The sequence below is a fragment of the Peromyscus californicus genome, unplaced genomic scaffold (assembly GCF_007827085.1).
Source record: "Peromyscus californicus insignis strain IS unplaced genomic scaffold, ASM782708v3 Scaffold_16__1_contigs__length_79575227, whole genome shotgun sequence".
NCBI classification, from domain to species: Eukaryota; Metazoa; Chordata; class Mammalia; order Rodentia; family Cricetidae; genus Peromyscus; species Peromyscus californicus.
This window is the reverse complement of record NW_026294458.1, coordinates 5,678,062-5,698,808: the sequence shown is the minus strand read 5'-3', so window position 1 is coordinate 5,698,808 and position 20,747 is coordinate 5,678,062. Positions and strand designations below refer to the sequence as shown.

Genomic DNA, 20,747 nt, shown 5'->3' with positions numbered 1-20,747 from the left:
TACCGAAAAACAGCTGAGCAAACTTCTAATTCTGCACCTCCATGTCTGATGCCAAAATGCTCTTCAGATCTCCAACTCCTTTCAGCTTTGTTGACTGCAGCACACTTCTTTCTGTTGCACTGCTTCCACTCTCTGGTAACAGCTCTCCTCAGCAGGTATCCCATGACTCTGGCATCTCTAATATCTTGGGGTCTCCAAAGCAATCCAGGCTTCAACTTCACGTAATGGCCTCTCTAGGCCTCTACTCAGGGACATCCCTGACACAGGCCTGGCCTCAGCAGCTTTCCTTAGTCTTGGGCAAATTCTTTTTTTTTTTTTTTTAACTTTTATTGATTATGCATACAGTAGTCTGCCTGCACACCAGAAGAGGGCACCAGATCTCATTATAAATGGTTGTGAGCCACCATGTGGTTGCTGGGAATTGAACTCAGGACCTCTGAAAGAATAGCCAGTACGCTTACCCTCTGAGCCATCTCTCCAGCCCCAATCTTGGGCAAATTCTATAGCCCCTTTCTTCTATCCTTAGCTCCAGAACCACATGGTCAAAGCTGCCAAGTTCGGCTGCTTACTGGGGCTGGAATGTGGCCTCCTCGTTCAGTTGTGTCTTCACCAGCTTTCTGTCCTTCACTACCTAAGCTTGGCTGTTCTGAAACCAGATCTGTAGACCAGGCTGGCCTCAGACTCAGAGATCCACCAGCCTCTACTTTCCCAGTGCTGGGATTAAAGGTGTTCCCCACCACACCTGGCTCTAAGCTTTTATTTAATTTCTTTTCATAAATTGGAAATTTAACTGGGTGGGATATTACCCTGAGGTCACCATTCCCTTTATTCCATTTCTTTTTTTCTTTTTTCTTTCTTTCTTTCTTTTTTTCTTTCTTTCTTTTTTTTTTTGTTTTTTGTTTTTTGTTTTTTGTTTTTTGAGACAGGGTTTCAAGCCCTGCTAATGTAGTCCAAGCTGTATTCACACAACATTCTTCTTGCCTCAGCCTGTACCACAGCTGGCTAATTTGTTTGTTTGTTTGTTTGTGACAGGGTTTCTCTGGATAGCCTTGGCTGTTCTGGAACTTGCTCTGTAGACCAGGCTAGTCTCAAACTCATAGAGATCCACCTGCCTCTGCCTCCTGGGTGCACTACCACATTGGGCTCATCTTACCTATAAAAAAATCTTGCTGGAGGGGCTGGAGAGATGACTCACTGGTTAAGAATACTGGCTGCTCTTCCAGAGGTCCTGAGTTCAATTCCCAGCTCCAGGGCTTCTGATATCTTCACACAGACATACATGCAGGCAAAACATCAATGCACATAAAATAAAATAAAAATAAATCATATAAAAAGTCTTGCTGCAGTTGAAGGAAAGTTCAGGCTGGACATTTAGCAGACTTGGACTCAAAAGAGAAGAATTGCTTGGCAGTGGAGGCTCATGCCTTTTATCCCAGCACTCGAGAGGCAGAGCCAGGAAGATTTCTGTGAGTTCAAGGCCAGCCTGGTCTACAGAGCAAGATCCAGGACAGGCCCAAAGCTACACAGAGAAACCCTGTCTCGAAAAAACAAAAAAACAAAACAAAAGAAAAAAGAAGAAGAAAGAAAAAAATAGAGAGAAGAATTATTATACTTCTGGCAGGGATTCTGTGCTCTGCAGCTGAGAAGTCTGCCAAGCTCAGTACAGACCGTGGAATTTCACATTAGTACAGATTAGATTCATCACTTACCAAATCAAGAATTCCAGTGGGGGCGCTGTGAGATGGCTGAGTGTGTAAAGACAGATGCCACTCAAGACTGGTGACCTGAGTTTGATCCGCATACAGAAAGGAGGAGAGAATTGACTCCATAAAGTTGTCCTCTGACTTCCACATGTGCACTATGGCACGTGGCACACACGCACACACACACACACACACACACGCACACACACACACACACCCCACATGCACTGTTAAAAAGGATGACAATAATTCCAGCTAGGGCTGGAGAGGTGGCTCGGAGGCTGGGAATTGAAGATAATCTATCTTCAGTAATCAAAGCTGTGATATGGGCAAAATAACAAATATCTAAGAAGCATCATAGAAAACCAAAAACTGGGGATGGAGAGATGGCTCGGAGTCAAGAGCACCGGCTGCTCTTGCAGAGGACCTGGGTTCAATTCCCAGCACCCACACTGCAGTTCACAACTGTCTGTAACTCCAGTTCCAGGGGATCTGACTCCCTCATGGAGACTTACATACAAGCAGAACACCCAATGCACGTAAAACAAGAATAAATAAATAATTAAAATTTTTTAAAAAGAAAACCAAAAGCTACCTTTAGACAAGCATAACTAGAAGACTTTTAATTAGAAAGCTTTAAAATTGCATTTTATTTATTTTGTGAGCATGTTTGTAGGAGAGGGCATGTGATGCCAGAGTGCACATCCTTCTACCATGTATGTTCTAGGGACAAAACCCCGGTCGTCAGGCTTGGTGGCAAGCGCCGTCACCCACTGAGCCACCAGCCCATAGGCCTACAGACTTATTCCCGACAGATGCAAGAGCAGGTCAGTACAGGAAAAGAGAGCATTTTATTGTTATTTCATTTTTTTAAACTGGTACCCAAATAACCAGTCAGAGGTTTAATATTAATTACAAACTGTTTGGTGTATGGCTTAGGCTTATTGCTAGCTAGTACATCTTAAGTTAGCCCATTTCTATTAATCTGTATTTTGCCATGTGGCCACGGCATTGCTGGTCTACTGGCATGGTGCTCCTTGGGCAGTGGGCTGGCCCCTGACCCCGCCTTTCTTCTCCCTGTATCTTTGCTAGGATTTCCCACCTGGCTATAACCTGTCTTGCCATAGGCCAAAGCAGCTTCTTTATTAACCAATGGTAGCAACACATACTTACAGCATACAGAAAGACCACCCCACAGCATAAGGTCTTGTATAGACCAGGTTGGTTTCAAAGTCAAGATCCTCCTGTCTTTGCCTCCCAAAAATAGTATTTAAAAGTTTTCTTTTAATTGCATATATTTGGAACTGGAGAGATGGTTAAGGGGTTAAAAGCACTTGTTCTTGCCGAGAACCAGGGTTGGGTTCCCAGCACCTCCACAATGGCTTCCAGCCATGCAAAACTCCAGCTCCAGGGCATTTGATGCCCTCTTCTGGCCCCTTAGGCACCAGGCATGCATGTCATTCACATGCAGACAGGTAGGTGAGGCATTCACATACCTTGTAGGAGTAAATGCTCTCTTCCCACCATGAGGCGTCCCAGAAATCAAACTCAGGCAGTCAGGTTTGCCAGCAAGCACTTTTACCCTCACCCCCCGAGCTATCCCCAAGGAGTTCCGTTTGGTTTTTACGAGATGAGGTTTCTTTGGTAGCTCTGATGAGTGCTGGGATTAGAGGCATGTGCCGCCACCACCCAGCTCCAAATAGTATTTTTAACAAACAGTGTGAGCTATTGGACTCTGTATATAAAGCAAACAAACAAAAAACCCTTTACTTCAATCTCACAGCTGAACAAAACTTACAGTGGCCCTTCTGTGCCTGTAATCCCAGCACTGAGAGGCTAAGGTTGGAGAATTGCCACAGATTTTAGGTCAGCATGGTTTACAGTGTGAGATTCCCCCCTCCCCGCGCCAAAAAAAAAATAATAATAATAAAAGAGGGACTCAGGTGGCCTAAGCCTTTAATCCCAGCACTCAGGAAGCAGAGGCAGGCTGGTCTCTGTAAATCGGAAGCCAGCATGCTACATGCTACTCTACAGAGTGAGTTCCAGGACAGCCAGAGCTGTTACACAGAGAAACCCTGACTCCAAAAGCCAAAAACAAAAGAAAACAACAAAACCAAAAAACCTAAAGGGGACGGGACAGGAAAATCTCTGCAGGCAAAGGCCAAACCCTGTCTGTCTTGCTAACAAAAGAGAAGGTTGGGACTGAGGGTTCAGGTGAGGCGGGGGTTGCTCCTAGGACTGTGTGGTGATGAAAACTGGTTTTAGCCGGATAGAGTTAATAAGAGAGGGGTGGAAACGCCTGGGTCTGGCTGAAAAAGCCATTCCTCCCGGGCTGCCTCCACCCACACCTCTCCTTAACTTCTCTTTGCGGAACTGGAGTAGGGCATCTTTAGGAGTGCTTGCATTGGTGACCCCAAACATACGTCCTCCCACTTCCCGAGATTCTTGGACTCTTCCCTCAAGGTCCTGGGGGAAATCTTACAGAACACTGTCAAACCCGCGAAAATCCTGCCAATAACAAGGGACCTGTTTTTGAAGCAACAATGTTTTCTTCCCTCAGGTGCTATGCTGATGGTGGGGGGCGGGGGTCGCTGCTGTGACAGGAACAGTCCGCACCCCTGGGAAAGCTGGAAGGCTTTTCAGTCTCCAGGCTTACTCCTTGAGTAAGCAAGCCACCCGGCACGTCTTCCCCACTCCCAGCAGAGGAAGGGAATAAGCGCAGTGATGGCTGGGCAGGCTGCTTCCGGGTGGGGACGATGCGGCAGTAATGGGGAGCCTCGATTGAGGGTAGTGAGCACACAAAACGGAGGCACATGCCGCGAAAGGAGAGGTTTCTAGGTAACTGCGAAGTGTTTTGCTTCTTGCAGGGACGAGGCTTAGATGGTGGGACACTGGTTTCCGCTGCGGTTTTGAGGGAGGGTCACTGCAGTGAATGGCAGTCCACCAAGGGCGGGGTGGTGGTGGGTGGGCCGCTGCAGAGCTGGGAAGCGGGCGTGTGTTTGCAGACTCGGCCGCCCTGGTTTGCTCACGAAACTCCTCACCTCCTCCAGAGGGATGGAGGGAGGTGGGGCCTCGGAGTCCTCACTCTGGCATTGGTGGGGGTCGTGCAGCCGCTGGGGTGCTGTCTCTGCACTGCGGAGTCTCGCCTGGCTCCGCCGGCCTGGGCTGACGCGGAGGCGGTACGGTGCCCGAAGGAGGGGAGCCGCAGCCCCCACCGCAGTGGCGAGCGGGCGGGGCAGAGGCGGGCTGGAGGGGCGGCCCCTTGCAACCCGGGCGGGACTACCAGCAGCCAGACTGGCGACAGTCTCCCGGCTTACAGCATCTCGGCTGTAGTTCCTAACTGGACCCCGCAGGTGCACCGACAAGGGCAGCCTGGAGCCCAGGGGAGGCATCACCCACTCTTGTCTGGTCGCGACGCCCACAACTCCGCCAAGAAGTGACGGTGAGGCTTGGGCTGCCCAAAGGGAGGGGGTGATCCCAAGACCCACCCTGTAGCATCCCCCGTGGCTACCTCAGCAGCCATCTAGTCTCAGGCCAGCCTGGGCAGGGAGAGGCGCTCTAGACAGATCCCATGGACTCCCGCTGCCGCGACACCTCTGCACATCCGACCTCCCCAGACGCGTTTTCGCGTCCCTTTCTTGTTCTTCCTACTGCAACCTTGCAAGCCAGTCTGCAGCCTCTCTCAGTACTCCATCCGGAAAGGCAAGGAGAGATAAAGACTGCAGCCCTTTCGGCTCCTTGTCTCACCCGGGCCCTGGGGAGCTAGGGGCGCCTGGGTCGATGCTGGCCCTTTAAACCTTTGCTCTCCAGAGTATCTTCCATCTCTCCATACGCGCCACTTCCGACAGCTGGCAGCCGTGGGGAACCCAGCGGAAGGGGGCAGGTACGGGGGTGGTGGCGAGGCCCTGAGAAGGTGCAGGAACATCTGTGGACACCCCCGACACACACCCGCAGGGGGACTGGCGGGCGCCTGGACTGGAGGGTTAACCATTAACCCTCCACTTCTCCGCTGCTCAGAGCTGCCCTACGCTCCAGCTACCCAGGTAACGGGCAAGGATGCCCATCTTGCCATCCCTACAACCCCCCTTTCTTATCTGCCCCACCACCTGTCTGCCTGGAGGCGGGGGAAGGGGAGGGAGTTCCCGGCTCTGCCTTGCGCCCTCTCCTCTCCTGAGTCCCCAGCCCTAGTTAGGGCCAGGTAGCATAGCTAGCCTTCAGGGCGCAGAGAGGGCCGCCCCTCATCCAGCCCCTGTTCGCGCAGGGTGGACACCATGCCCGGCCTGTACTGCCCCTCCAGCTGGACGCCGCTGCCGCTCACCGACTCCTGTGTCCGGGCCTATGCCAAGGGACCCTGTCTCAGCCTGCGGGCGCGGCTCACCTACCACAACCCGCAGCCCCAGCCAGTGGACGGTGAGGCCTGGTGCGGGTGCGGGGAGGTAGCAAGTGTCAGGCGGGGTTCGACAGCTCATCTGCCCGCTCCGCTCGCAGGCGTGTTCGTGTACCCGCTGGCCGAGGCGGAGGTGGTATCTGGCTTCGAGGCCGAGGCAGCCGGACGGCGCGTCTCCTTCCAGCTGCAGAGCCGGCGCCGCTCCCAGGCCCCCTGCTGCCGCGCTCTGGGCCCCGGACTGGGGACCTCTACACCCCGCCGCTGTGCGCAGGGTGAGCTCTGAGCCCGAACCCGCGCCCTCGAACGCCAGCCACAGCTCGGGTTCTTGCACCCTCGTGCCTCCTGCCAGTCTTCTTTCTTCTTCCAGACACTGATTTTATTTTCCATCCATTGATTCATCCCTTCATCCAACAATCATAGACTGGGCACCTGACCTGGACCTAGTGCTGGAAGAATGTGGCCCAGGCCGAGTCTGAGGTTCACAGCCAGGCAGACAGACACAGCAGGCACTGTACCTACCGTCCAGGTGGCCATGGTCTCTTTAGGATGAGGCAGAGAGCACTCTTCCCCGAGGGAGCGCTCCCCAGTCCCTTATCTCCTAGGCTACACACCTGAGCCTAGTCCCCGTGAACCTGTGAACTGACTACTAGTTCCTGAATCAAATGCAAAGCCCTGCCTAACAGACCAGGTTCTCACTCCATCTCGCTAGCCTCCCTCTGGCACCAGGTACCACAGAACTTCTGCAACAGCTCCTTTTATACCTTCCTGCTCTACCACCCCTGGTTCTAACTAGCACATTTCTGCTCGTTCTTTGAGAGTTATTCGTATGCTTCTCCTTACAAAACTCTCTCTCCCTCATCCTCCACAAATAACTGATTGCACTCTTCCCTTGCTCCTCAGCCCGAAGCACTTAAGAGGGAGCGGAATTGTCACTGCACCTGCTCAGCTGTCTCTCCTGAAGCATTAGCTTTCAGGGCTGTGCTTTGGTCTCTAGACCCCATCTCTGACACAGAAAAGGGACCCAGGGAGTCTGAAGGGGACGGAAGTCCCGCCCTGTGCTGTGTTCTGTGGTTCACACCCTCTTCTTTTGTGTATTCATTTATATACTCATTCAATTCTTGCCCATATGGACTATCAGTTAAGAAAAAGGACAGAATCCACTGGTGTTGAGAGTTGGATTAAAGCCTCACAGACAGGTAGACTCAAGAATAAGGTCTGGGCTCTGACCCCAGGAATGTTCCAGAAAGAGGAGCCAGTATTTAACTGAAAGAATAGAAATTGGTGAAGTGGAGATTAGGGGTGATGGTATAAACAAAAATGATAGCAATACAGGACCCTAAGTGATTTTCAGCTTATGAAGCCTACATGAAGTTCTATACTCTACACAATGTATAGAATGTGCACTGTTTCCCTCGACCTCTTATTGGCAATGGAAGTGATGGCCATGGCCCTTGAAGTTTGGGAGCTTTGCATTCGTTATTTCATTTATTCCTCACCATAATCTTCGGGATATAATTGTGTTCTCCATTTTATGTAAGAGGAAATGAAGGCTCCCAAGAGGATTGTCAAATGACACAATTAGAAGTCACAGCACTCAGGCTCAAAACCTGACTGTATTCTTCTCACTGTGTCAGTCATCGGCCGGCTGCACGGGAGCCCCACTTTGTGGTGGTTGTTTGTTTGTTTTCAGTTTTTGAGACAAGGTCTCACTAAGAAGATCTGGCTATCCTGGAACTCACTCTGTAGACCAGGCTGGCCTCAAACTTTCAGAGATCCACCTGCCTCTGCCTCCCAAGTGCTCCCAAAGGCGTGCACCATCATGCTGGGCTTTCTCTCACTCCCTCTCTCTCACCTACTTTTTTTATTTACCTTCCTTCTTTTTTTTTTTTTTAATCTTTTTCTTCCCTTAACTTATTCAGTAAGTATTTCTGGAAAGGATGAACAAATGATTGTTATGAGACAAGGCAAAGTGGGGCTGTAAAGGTAAACTGAGGCCAGACTGGGTAGCTGGGATTCACATCCAGCAGCAATGGTGACTCGACCCCACCAGTCCTCAAAGAAGTCTACATTCTAAACAGATTCTGTCCTTTGCGTGTGAACGCTGTTCTGTGTCCTCCAAACTGCTTCTAAGCACATTGCTGCCCCTAACCTCTCTGAAAAGGTAGAAACTTTAGGAGCCACCCTAGTGGGCACTGGGGGGCCCTGGACCTTTTGTGAGCAGAGAAGGAGGTGTCCGTCCACGCACGAGAGGCTCTTGAGGGTGATTGCAGACCAGGGTTGAACAGGACCTTAGGAATGGGTGTGCCCCTCCCTCCAGGGCTCCATCAGCTGTGGTGTGGATGTGCTCTTGCCTGGTGATCACCAGATCTCCCATCAGCTTGCCTCTCTCACCATCATTCACCTCACGAGTCATCCTGTCTCATGTGTCTTGCCAACTACACAAAGTCCTGCTTTACCAGACTTTGTGGTGACTCAGTCCCCCCCCCCCACTATCTTCCCGGATCCTCCCCACTTCTAGTATTCTCTGACTCCTTTTCTCACTTACCATAGGTCATCTTGTCTTGGATCTGGCCCAAGCCCGGTCCACGCTGGTGTTGCCCACTGGCCTCGTTGCTGCAGCTGGTACCATGACAGTGACCCTGTGCAGCAGCCGGGAGTTGCCCTCCAGGCCTGATGGGGTGATGCATGTGGCCCTGCCCACTGTGTTCACCCCACTGGCCCAGCCAGGCCTGCCAGGGTCCCCCAGGTCTCCGGGGCTCTGTGACGACAGGTTGGGCCTATGGTGATTCTCTTCATCCCTCCCTCCACTTCTCTGGGTCTAGTGAGGGTGAGGGGGCCCCAGGGGATGGGCGGAGTGAAGAATGGTGGGGATCAGTCAGCCAGAAGGGCGAGTGACCTTCACAGTAGCCCACCAACCCTCCCCATGCTCCCTTCTAGCCCCACCAGCTGCTTCGGGGTAGGCAGCCCTGAGGAGGAAGGGCTGACCTGGGAGCAACCAACTGCCCCTCCGGACGTGTTCTCAGGCCCTGCCCACTGTCCAGCTCCATATACCTTCTCCTTCGAGATGCTGGTGACTGGGCCATGTCTGTTGGCAGGTAGGTGTATCTAGCCTAGCCTACCCACCCTACTCAGTATGGCAGACTGGGAAATAATTCACAGCTCATAGGTAAGAAAACAGGGGTAAAAAGAAGGCAGAGACTGGTCTTAGGAACCTCTAAATAGTATTTTTGTTTTTGCTTGTGTGTTTGTTTGAGACAGGGTTTCATATAGTCCAGGCTAGCCTCAAACTTGTTAGGTAGCTAAAAACGACCTTGTACCCCTGATCCTCCTGTCTCTCTCTACTGCCTGTACCAGACTGGCTCCCACACTATTTTTATCAATGTAATTCATTTATATACTACTCTATTCATCGTGTCAAGAGCGATACTTAACAGTGGCAGTGGTCCAAGTAATGAAGTAGATTTTTCTTGGTGCAAGAGCTGGAGGGAGGATGCTAATTGAATATGTCACCCTCGGACCAGCTCGAGCACAGAACTGGGAACCCCCATTCTGGCCCTTGTTAGCAGATGTATCCTTCCTTCTCTATGTAAGCCTGAAGATCAGACTTGGAACATAGCTACATCAGCCACTATCCCTGCCCATAGCCAGCGTTATCTGGGAAGCCAGTACCTGTGTCTTGGGGCCTGGGGTGACCCATGAGTGACTCATCTTTACCTCTTTGTCGCGCAGGCCTGGAGAGCCCCTCTCATGCCCTGCGTGCGGATGCCCTCCCTCATGCCAGCTCTGCAACCACTATCTGCGTCACACTGGCAGAGGGCCATCAATGTGACCGGGCCTTGGAGATCCTCCTGTACCCCAGTGGTGAGAGATGGGGCACACGGTGGACCAGCTCTGATACGCTTATGAATGGCATGCCTGAGAAGCAGTTTTCAATTACGGTTTAGAACTCCAGGCAAGATGAACCAAGTCATCTGGGAGGATGGGCCCAGTGAGGCAAAGAGGCTGAACCTGCAGGCATCCTCTTAAGACAGAGGGCTGGGCAGTTGGGGTTCAGAGGCAGGGACTGCCTGACAGAGTTGTGTATCTTCTTTTCAGAGCCCCATGAGCCACACTTGATGCTGGAGGCTGGTAGCTTGAGCGCAGCAGAGTATGAGGCCCAAGTGAGGGCTCGCCATGACTTTCAGAGGTTGCAGCGAAGGGACAGTGATGGAGAACGGCAGGTATGTGACCAGGCTGTGGAGCTAGCTAAAACCGCACATGAGAAGCAGGCAGATGGACCCATGTCGGGACGAGTGGGGCTTCTGTTCTCAGGACGCTCTCAGTAGTGCCCCGCCATCACAGAGGGTAGTCAATAATCACAGGAGCCCTGCATGAATCCCTCTGAGATAGGTCTCTGAGCAGGGAGGCAGGTCTAATGTAGGCAGACAACAGCCAGGATGTCATTCAATTGCTACAAAAGAGAGCCCCCTTTAGGTGAATCTGCCAGAAAAAAGGCCCCAAGGCTGGGTCCCCCTGCCCCACCCAGACATATCTGCACTGCATCTGGCTTAAGGCTAACTCGGCTCCTGTGCTCAGGTGTGGTTCCTGCAGCGGCGTTTCCACAAGGACATCTTGCTGAACCCTGTGCTGGTGCTGAGCTTCTGCCCAGACCTGAGCCCCACACCTGGACACCTGAGTGCGGCCACTCGGGAGCTCCTCTTCCTGTTGGACGGCAGCAGTGCAGCGCACAAGGCCTGTGGGGCTCAGTGTGTGGGCGTGGGCGTGGGCGTGGGGGTGGGCAGCAGGCGGTGCCAGGCTGTGGCAGCCTCCTGAGGTCAGGGATTCCCTCCCTTGTTGCTTACCATACTATCTACCAAAGAGGGGCCCAGTTCTACCTCCGTGGGTCTCTCCCAGACTCCAAGAGCCACTCTGTGTTCCATTTTGTTTTTTGAGACAGGAGTGCGCTCTCTCTCTCTCTCTCTCTCTCTCTCTCTCTCGCTGTATATATATATATATATCCTTGGCTGTCCCGGAACTCACTCTGTAGACCAGGCTGGTCTTGAACTCACAGACATCTACCTGCCTCTGCCTCCCAAGTGCTGGGATTAAGGGCGTGCACCACCACCCCTGGTGCTCACACTCTGCCAACCAGGCACAAAGATGAAAACTATGTACTTCGAGGCTCCCTTATGTTCCCAGGGACCCACTGCTTCATATGCTCCGGGCTTCTCCCACATGACCTCAGCTAGCCCCTGTTTAATGATAGCCTGGAGAAGCCAAACACTCTGCTGTTCCTTGCTCTCTACCAGTGCCAATGGGGCCTCTCATGCTTTTCTTCCTGGCTTTCCCCAGGATGCCATTGTTTTGGCTGTAAAATCCCTCCCAGCCCAGACGCTTGTCAACCTAGCCGCGTTTGGGACATTGGTACAGCCACTCTTCCCAGAGAGCCGGCCTTGCAGTGATGTGAGTATGGGCCAGGCTTTGGGGGCCTCATGGAGATGTTTCAGTCTAGCCCAGCCCAGCCCAAGCCTTCTCTCTCCAGGACACTGTGCAGCTGATCTGTGAGAGCGTTGAGACTCTGCAGGCTGTGAGTGGGCCCCCTGACTTGCTGGCTGTATTGGATTGGGCCTTAGGGCAACCCCAGCACAGAGCACATCCTCGACAGCTGTTCCTGATCACTGCCGCCTCACCAATGGCTGCCACTTCTCACCAAGCCCTGGAGTTCATGAGGTGGCACAGAGGGGCAGCCAGGTATGGAGTGGGCAGGTGTAACTCGCTGAGATCGACACCCCTAAGATACTCCTGAATGTCACAGCTGCTTCCCTCCCCTGCCAGGTGCTTCTCCTTTGCATTGGCACCTGCCTGCCACCAGCTGCTCCATGGCTTGTCTGTTCTCAGCAGGGGGCAGGCCTACTTCCTGAGGCCTGGGGAGAGACTGCAGCCTAAGGTGAGTGTGAGCCTGTGGTCACCTACTTCTGGAGGGCTTTCTCCAGAGCTACACATGGAATCTGAAACAGCCTGGTCTGTTGTGATCTTGGCACTCTTACCAGACTTCTTTCTAGTCAGTCTCTCTCCCCGAGAAACCCACTAGAACTATTGATGCTAGGAGGAGGGAGGCTGTGGAAGGCCAGAGGTATGGGGACGCAGCCTCTGGCCAGCCCCTGAAAGGAGCCTCATCTTCAAGTCTGTCCCACCCAGGAGACAGACCAAGCCCCAAGACTGTGTACTTGGTTCCTTTGCTTGAGTATACCCCAACTCCTTTTCCTGACCCAGCCTGATTATGCTCCCCATCAGCACAGGGCTGGACAGAGGACATTGGGGAAGGGCAGCCTGCCAGCTCTGTCTGTCTGTCTGTGACATCCTCCCCCCCCACCCCCGTGTCCTTTGGCATCCCTTCCAGCTGGTGCAGGCTCTGCGGAAGGCGCTGGAACCTGCTTTGAGTGACATCTCTGTGGACTGGTTTGTGCCTGATGCTGTGGAGGCTCTGCTGACACCCCGGGAGATCCCAGCACTCTACCCTGGGGACCAGCTGCTTGGCTACTGCTCACTTTTCAGGGTGGATGGCTTCCGGTCCCATGCTCTGGGGGTAGGACTGGGCAGGCTACGGTATGCTAGGTGGGCTTGCAGGGGCTGAAGTCTGTGTATCTCCTTCCCTGGCATCCTTCCTTTCTTTGGGCTTTTGAGACAGTTTCTCTTTCTTCCTTCCTTCCTTCCTTCCTTCCTTCCTTCCTTCCTTCCTTCCTTCCTTCCTTCCTTTCTTTCTTTCTTTCTTTCTTTCCTTCCTTCCTTTATGTGCATTGGTGTTTTGCCTGCATGTATATCTGTATGATGGTGTCAGATACCCTAGAACCAGGGTTACAGCCATGTGGGTGGGTGCTGGGAATTGAACCTGGGTCCTCTGGTAGGACAGCCAGTGCTCTTAACCACTGAGCCACCTCTTCAGCCAGGAGACAGGGTTTCTGTGTAGCCCTGGCTGTCCTGGAACTCGGTCTGTGGACCAGGCTGGCCTCAAACTTACAGAGATCCACCTGCCTCAGCCTCCAGAGTGCTGGGATTAAAGGCATGCACCACCACTACCTGGCTTTATTCTTTTTAGAATTATTTCTTTTCTTTTTTTTTTTTTTTTTTTTTTTTTGGTTTTTCGAGACAGGGTTTCTCTGTGTAGCTTTGCGCCCCTCCTGGAACTCACTTGGTAGCCCAGGCTGGCCTCGAACTCACAGAGATCCGCCTGGCTCTGCCTCCCGAGTGCTGGGATTAAAGGCGTGCGCCACCACTGCCCGGCTAGAATTATTTCTTAAAATTACACTTACTTGTTTTTGTGTGTGTAAGTGTACACATGCATGTGTGTACTCGCAATGGTGTGTAATTTGGAGGTCAGAGGACAACTTGTGGGAGTTTGTTCTTTCCATCTACCATGTGAGGCATGGGGCTTGAACTCAGGTTGTCAGGCTTGGTGGCAAGCACCTAAAACTTCGCGCAGCACCTTTCAGAAGGCACCATCTGGGCTGGCGAGATGGCGCACCCGTTAAGAGCACTGTTCTTGTAGAAGACCCAGGCTCAGTTCCCAGCACCCACATGGTGGCTCATCCATCACTCCAGATCTAGGGGATCTGACCCCCTCTTGTGACCCTGGGCACTAGGCACACACATGGTGCATAGGCATAATGCAAGCAAAACACCCTACACATAAAACAAAACTTAAAAGTCTTTTTAAAGCAAGCAAGCACCGCCTGGCCATTCTGGTGACACTTGCTGATAGGAGAGCTCATGTCTGTGCTGCTCCTGTCTCAGCTCTGTCACAGTCTGGCCATTTGATGTCAGCATGTCACTTAGCCTCTCTGAGCCCAGTGCCTCCTAGGGAAATAATGCGGCTTTAGGTAGTGTTTTGAATTAATTTATTTTATGAGTGTTTGCATGTGCCCCCCATGTGTGCCTAGAGCCCTTGGAGGTCAAAGAAGGGCATCAGATCCCCTGGCACTGGAGTTACAGATGGTTGTGAGCTGTCGTGTGGGTGCTGGAACTAAACCTGGGTCCTGTACAGGAACAAGTGCCCTTAACCTCTGAGCCACCTCTCCGGCCACAGATGATGTGTATCATGGGCTGCCGGGAAGCAGACCTGGAGTGCTCTTGGCAGGATACTTCACACAGTAGGGCTTTGAGATGTAGCTGTTATTTATTTATTTTTTATGAAACTCTCTCTAGAGGAATTACTCATGCTTCCTCCTTTTTTGATTATGAGGCCACAGAACAGACTGTGTGCCCTTGCCAGGTGGCCAGCTCAGGCCAATTCTGCAGCTCAGCTTTACAGCAGCTTTATTACTGTCAAGGCCAACATGTTGGCTTCATTTTATTTATTTTTTTATTTTTACTTTTATTTGATGTGCATTGGTGTTTTGCCTGCATGTATGCTGTGTAAGGGTGTTGGATCCTTTGGAACTGGAGTTACAGATAGTTGTGAGCTGCCATTGTAGGTGCTGGGAATTGAACCCGGATCTTCTTGAAGGGCAGCTAGTGCTATTAAATTTTTTATGTACATGAATGTTCTGTTGGCACCTGTGTATGCGCACCATGTGTGAGCCTGGTGCCTGTGGAGGTCAGAAGAGGGTGTCTGTTCCCCTGGGATTGGCGTTACATACAGTTGAGCCACCATGTGGGTGCTGGGAATCAAATTTGGGTTCTCCACAAGACCAATAAGTGCTCTTAACCACAGAGCCAACTCTCCAGCCTCCTGTTTTCTCTTTAAATTTTTTTATATTTAATTTTAAAAATATTTTTTGACTTTTTATTTGTTTTTCAAGACAGAGTTTCTCTGTGTAACAAACAGTCCTGGAACTTGCTCTATAGACCAGGCTGGCCTTGAACTCACAGAGATCCACCTGCTTCTGCCTCCTGAGTGCTGGGATTACAGATGTGTGCCACTATTGCCTGGCATATTTTAAAATTTTAATTAAAATCTAATTATATCATTTCTTCCCTTCTATTTCCTCTCTCCAACCCCTCCAATGTCCCCCCCTCAAATTGATGACCTTATCTTTATTATTGTTTTATACACACACACACACACACACACACACACACACACACACACACACTGCTCAATTTGTCTAAAGTTGCTTGTGTGTTTATGATTTCAGGGCTGACCACTTAATTAGGGGACTCATCCCTGGGAGAGACTGATCTTCCCTCTCTCAGCAATTCTTAGTTGCCTATAGTTCTTTTCTAGGAGTGGAAACGGTATGGTTTCTCCTTTCTACGTTAGCAGAATTGGCAATAAGTATAGTCATTGTTAGGTCTTGTTTAGGCAGCCATGCTGAGGTATCATGGGTCTGGCTTTCCTCTCATTTCTAGGAGATACAATCATACAGCAGATTTTTTTTCTTCAAGACAGGGTTTCTCTGTATTTTTGGTGCCTGTCCTGGATCTTGCTCTGTGGACCAGGCTGGCCTTGAACTCACAGAGATCCACCTGGCTCTGCCTCCCGAGTGCTGGGATTAAAGGTGTGTGCCATTTGGGCTTGGGCAATGGCTCAGTGTGGTAAGGCACTTGCTGCCAAGCCTGATGACTTGAGTTCAATCCCAGGACCCACATGGTAGGAGAGAACCAACTCCTGCAAGTTGTCCTCTGACCGCCACAAGTAAGCTGTGGCTTGTACGCACATACAAACACATCCCTAATGATAGTAAATAAAAGGCTTTAAAAACCGTACTACATTTTTATTTACTTGAGTGTGTGGGTGTATGCATACCATAACATTCATGTGGAGGTCTGAGGGCAACTTTGTACACTCAGTTTGTCTTTCTACCTTTACATTGGTTCCAGGGGTCAAACATAAGTGGTCAGGTTTGTACAGCAAGTGCCTTTACCCACTGAGCCATTTTGCTGGTCCTTGTTTCTTACTTGTTAGCTTTTACTTGCTATGACTTAAAATTATGCTTGGAGCTGGATGTGGTGGCGCACGCCTTTAATCCCAGCACTCAGGAGACAGAGGCAGGTGGATCTCTGTGAGTTTGAGGTCGGCCTGGTCTACACAGTGAGTTCTAGGACATCCAGAACTATATAGTGAGACTCTGTCTCAGAAAAACAAACAAAAAAACTATATATATATATATATATATATATATATATATATATATGCTTGGGAAAAGGTATTAATTAGCATAAATTTTCCTCAATACCGTTTTCCCCAGGGCCAAGAGCCTGGTTGGCAGAGCTTGGGTGGTTCAGTGTTCCCATCTCCAGAGGAGGCATTCTCTGTCACCAGCCCTGGTACTGAGCCTACACACACCACAGAGCCACTGGGAACAAGCACTGTGTCAGCAGAGCTGTCGAGCCCGTGGGCTGCAGGAGACTCAGGGCAGAGTGAGCACCCTGGCATATGTTTGTAGCTGTGTTGGACAGGGCGAGGGGAAGGGTTGGGGCTGGGCTTATTCTCCTGCTTTCCAGCAGGCATCGAAGCCCTGGCAGACCCAGTTACGGACCCTGGACCCAATCCCTCATCTGACACGGCTATATGGCGCCGAATCTTCCAGTCCTCATACATCCGGGAGCAGTATGTGCTAACCCACTGCTCTGCCAGCCCCGAGCCAGGCCCAGGCTCCACCTGCAGCAGCCAGTCCCCAGGATCTCAGGGTCCTGGCTCCCCCAGTGGCAGTCTTCCCCTGGATCCCCCTTCTCAGCAGGGCTGCCGAAGCCTGGCCTGGGTAGAACCTGCGGGCTCCCGCTCTTGCCCCCTGCCTGTACCCCCACCAGCTCCATTCAAGGTGAGATCTAGCACACATTCATCCATCATGTATCCAGCAAACATTTATTTACCATCTTCCGTGTGCAATGTTTATTATTGTCTAACTAGAGAGATAGATGAGTAGTCTACATCTGTGATGTCACAACCAGTAATGAGCATAGAGAGACATGGTATGGGTGCTTAGATCAGAAGGACTGTTAGCGGGAGTTAGGAATGCAAGGTATGCCAAGGAGAAGCAGCAAATTCTTGCACATATATAAAAAGAGTCAAGAAAGAATCTGAAGTGGGAAATACTGTTAGATGACATAGAATTATGGGCAGCTGCCAAGTTTTTGATGGCCAGAAACTGAATTCCTTGACTAGTGACCTTCCACATCTCACCAACAGGTGGGAGCCCTGAGCGCTGAGGTGCTGGGCCGTGGGCACAGAGCAGCTCTGGCTGGGCGAAGTCTCTCATCTCCCTCAGGCCGGGCAAACCCAGTCCCTGGTAGACCCCGGCACCCCTCTCTAGATGCAATAGCAGATGGAACAGGCCCTGAGCCAAGACAACAGCTGGGTCAGGGCCTGGATGATTCAGGTAAGGGTTGGGTGGGAAACTGGGTTTCTGATACCAAGGCTGTGGGGACATGCAGCATAGCGCACCATGTCGCCTATACCCGACATCTCTCCCCAGGAAACTTGCTCTCCCCAGCTCCCCTGGACTGGGACATGCTGATGGAACCATCTTTCTTATTCAAGGCTATGCCACCCAATGGGGATTCAGCCCCTCCAGCAGAGCCTCTGCCTCCCCAGGCTCCACGTTGTCATGTGGTGATCCGGGCCCTGTGCGGGGACCAGCCAATGTGCTGGGAGGTGGGTGTAGGGCTGGAGGAGCTCTGGGATCCTGGGGATGGCTCACAGCCTGCATCACTCCCCGTAAGAGAAGCTGCGTGGGATCAGGCACTCCACCGGCTGACTGCAGCCTCTGTGGTCCGGGACAACGAACAGCTGGCTCTCCGTGGAAGAGCCGAAACCACAGCCGAGCAAGGTAAGTGGCCAGTAGACACAGCTCAGGCACAAAGGCTTGGAACGGAGACTAGTAAAGTGCAGGTCTGCGTGTTAAATCACGGCTCCTCACTCGGTCACAGATTTGAGGGGACTCACCACACTGACAAGGGAAGAAATTTTGCGGAGTAATGAGAAAAAGTGAAAGTAAAGGAAACTAGGGCTGGAGAGATGGCTCAGTGGTTAGAGCACTGGCTGCTCTCCCAGAGGACCCAGGTTCAATGCCCAGCATCTACATGGTGGCTCACAACCATCTGTAACTCCAGTTCCAGGAAATCCAACACCCTCTTCTGGCCTCTATGCGCACCAGGCATGTATGTAATGCAAAGACACACATGCAGGCCAAACACCCACACACATAAAACAATAATAAACGATAAAAGGAAACACAAAGGTATATTACAAGATACACAACATTAAGTTATATACCCTTGCAAGCATAGGACCCCAAATTAGGATGCTTCCTAGCAGCCAAAATGGAAGGCAGCATGATCTTGTAATAAAGTGAATGCAACAGGAAAATAAATCTTCGATTCAAGGAGACTATTAAGATCCAAGTTAAAACTTCAGTTCCTCACTGTCCCTGGCCACACTGTAAGTACTCAACAGTCACATGACGTTAATGACTACCAGGTTGGATCATGCAGACAGAACTGGGAGGAGGAGCCTGTGGCTCCGCCCACCCCTGCAGTTGATCTCCATGAACAACTGGAGTGGTGGACAGTACACGTGGAGTGGTGGACGACAGTACACGTGCTGGGGATCGTGCTGGGGATTGGGGCACTTGTCTGAAATCCTAGCAGTCGGCAGGCTAAGGCAAGAAGATTGAAAGTTCTGGGCCAACCTAGGTTACATAAGACCTTGTCAAAAATAAAGAGCCTCCCTGATGTCCTGGGGTGGTCCATCCAATACCCTTGGGTACTCTAAGACTTGCCTATGCCCAACCTCCTCCCTACATTTGGATCATACAAACAAGAAGAAAAGCTGGGTATGAATGTCGTGTACATCTCAACACTGAAGGCAAAGGCAGGAGGATCACTCTAGATTACCAACTTCTGGGCTCTGGGGGGTCCTGGTCCTACCGTGGGTTGGAGATTCAGCCTATTGTCAAAGTCGGGAAGAGCTGGTTCTGGATCACCTTTGGCCATCCTCGATGTTCAAAGGGAACAGGAGTCATAGGGAACATTCTAGTTGTGTTTGAGACAGGGTCTCACCCTGTAGCCCTGGCTGGCCTGGAACTCACAGATGTCAACTTGCCTTAGCCTCCCGAGTGCTGGGATCAAAGCCACTTTTGGCTTTCCAGTGTTTTTATGCAGCTTTCTATAGATGGTGAGAGTCGAGCATGCTGCTGCTTTGATTCGCAGGCCGAGTCAGAAGGTCCTGGCTCCGAGCCGTTCAGACGAGCAAGGCCAGCTCTGCCCCATCCCACTTCACCTGCCCTGTTGCTGTAGATGCTTCCACTAGGGAGGTCTTGCCTGGAGCCCTGCAGGTGTGGAGTTCAGGTACGGTCCTTCCCTGGTGTGACTCTCACCTCGCTGGCTACCCAGTGGGACTGACTCCTGTATTCCTGTAGATCCAGCTGAGCTCTCAGGCACTTCTGCCTCTCAAGAACCTTTAGCTGCAGCCCCTCTGCCCACAGCAGTCCACTCTAAAGGTATGGCTCAGATGCAGTGGGCTGGGCACACGGGGCCTTTAGGTATTGGGTGACCCTACTGTAGGACATCAGGGAGGCTCTTCTGCAGGTGCCTGGGACCCGGACCTAAATGATAACTCCAAGTCGGCATTGGGGGAGCCCATATCTCCTACTGGAGGTCATCGTGGCTTGCCCCGCCAGCCTTCAGCCTCTTCCAGGCTCAGCCTGGGTCGCCATCGCAGACTCTGCAGCTCCAATAAGGGCCAGATTAGTGAGAGCACCAGTGATGGCAGCAACCACGACTACCTGCCTTTGGTGAGGACTGGGGAGGTGGAGGGTGGCACCACCGGAGCCAGAGCTCTGTCTCAGCTCCCCTCTCCCCCCACCTCTTCTCTCCTCAGGTGCGACTGCAAGAGGCGCCGGGCTCCTTCCGCCTGGACGAGCCCTTCTGTGCCGCCGTGTGCATTCCTCAAGAGCGCCTGTGCCGAGCCTCACCCTTTGCTGCTCACCGTGCCAGCCTCAGCCCCACCTCAGCCTCATCCCCTTGGGCACTGCTGGGCCCTGGTATTGGCCAGGGTGACAGCGCCACGGCCTCCTGCAGCCAGTCCCCCAGCTCAGGCTCTGAGGGTCCAGGCCAAGCAGACAGTGGACGGGGCTCAGATACTGAGGTCTCAGAAGGAGTGGCAAGGCAAGGCAGCTCTGACCTGCGGGGGCGCACCTGGGCCACAGCAGTGGCCCTGGCATGGCTGGAGCACCGCTGCGCAGCTGCCTTTGGCGAGTGGGAACTGACAGCATCCAAAGCTGATTGCTGGCTGAGGGCCCAACACCTGCCCGATGGCCTTGATCTGACTGCTCTCAAAGCCGCTGCCCGGGGGCTCTTTTTGTTACTACGACACTGGGACCAAAATCTGCAGCTACACTTGCTGTGTTACAGCCCTGCAAATGTGTAAGGCTGCCTGCAGCTCTGGCTAGCGACCCCCGACATGAAGTCACTGCCACCCAGGGCCAGTCTCTTGGTGCTGGGATAGAATAAGTTGGTGTCTGCTGTCCTCCACCGCTTCATTCCCTCCCCCCAAACACCCTTGCCACCACAGGAAGTGCCTGCCTGTGCTCTCTTCTCTCCTCCCACACCATACCCTCCCATGTGCTCTGAGCTCTCTACAGGACAATGGAAGAGGGGAGAGCCACAGCCCCAAACCCTATGCAATAAAGTGCCTCGAAGACTGCCTGACGGGTTTTTATCCGTTGGGAAGATGCACC

At 52.0% G+C, this 20,747-nt stretch overlaps 1 protein-coding gene across 11 annotated transcripts; it reads left to right on the top strand.

Annotated features, from left to right (window-relative positions):
• Positions 1 to 4,194: 4,194 nt before the first annotated feature.
• Positions 4,195 to 20,713, top strand: Vwa5b2 (von Willebrand factor A domain containing 5B2). 11 transcript variants are annotated; one of them, XM_052740146.1, is made up of 22 exons: positions 4,195 to 4,541; positions 5,057 to 5,145; positions 5,721 to 5,746; positions 5,965 to 6,113; positions 6,192 to 6,362; positions 8,641 to 8,872; positions 9,028 to 9,185; positions 9,820 to 9,951; positions 10,186 to 10,310; positions 10,666 to 10,821; positions 11,422 to 11,532; positions 11,612 to 11,820; positions 11,905 to 12,016; positions 12,470 to 12,655; positions 16,257 to 16,428; positions 16,513 to 16,829; positions 17,198 to 17,387; positions 17,484 to 17,837; positions 19,219 to 19,356; positions 19,428 to 19,508; positions 19,597 to 19,802; positions 19,889 to 20,713. In XM_052740146.1, the coding sequence occupies exons 1-22, from the start codon at positions 4,517 to 4,519 to the stop codon at positions 20,435 to 20,437; spliced, it is 3,888 nt and encodes a 1,295-aa protein (XP_052596106.1). In that variant the 5' UTR covers positions 4,195 to 4,516; the 3' UTR covers positions 20,438 to 20,713. The 11 variants fall into 11 exon arrangements, 10 of the variants coding, with proteins under 10 accessions (XP_052596106.1, XP_052596109.1, XP_052596107.1 ...); XM_052740149.1 differs by having other exon boundaries at positions 4,198 to 4,541; positions 8,641 to 8,860; XM_052740147.1 differs by having other exon boundaries at positions 4,199 to 4,541; positions 16,516 to 16,829.
• Positions 20,714 to 20,747: the final 34 nt, after the last annotated feature.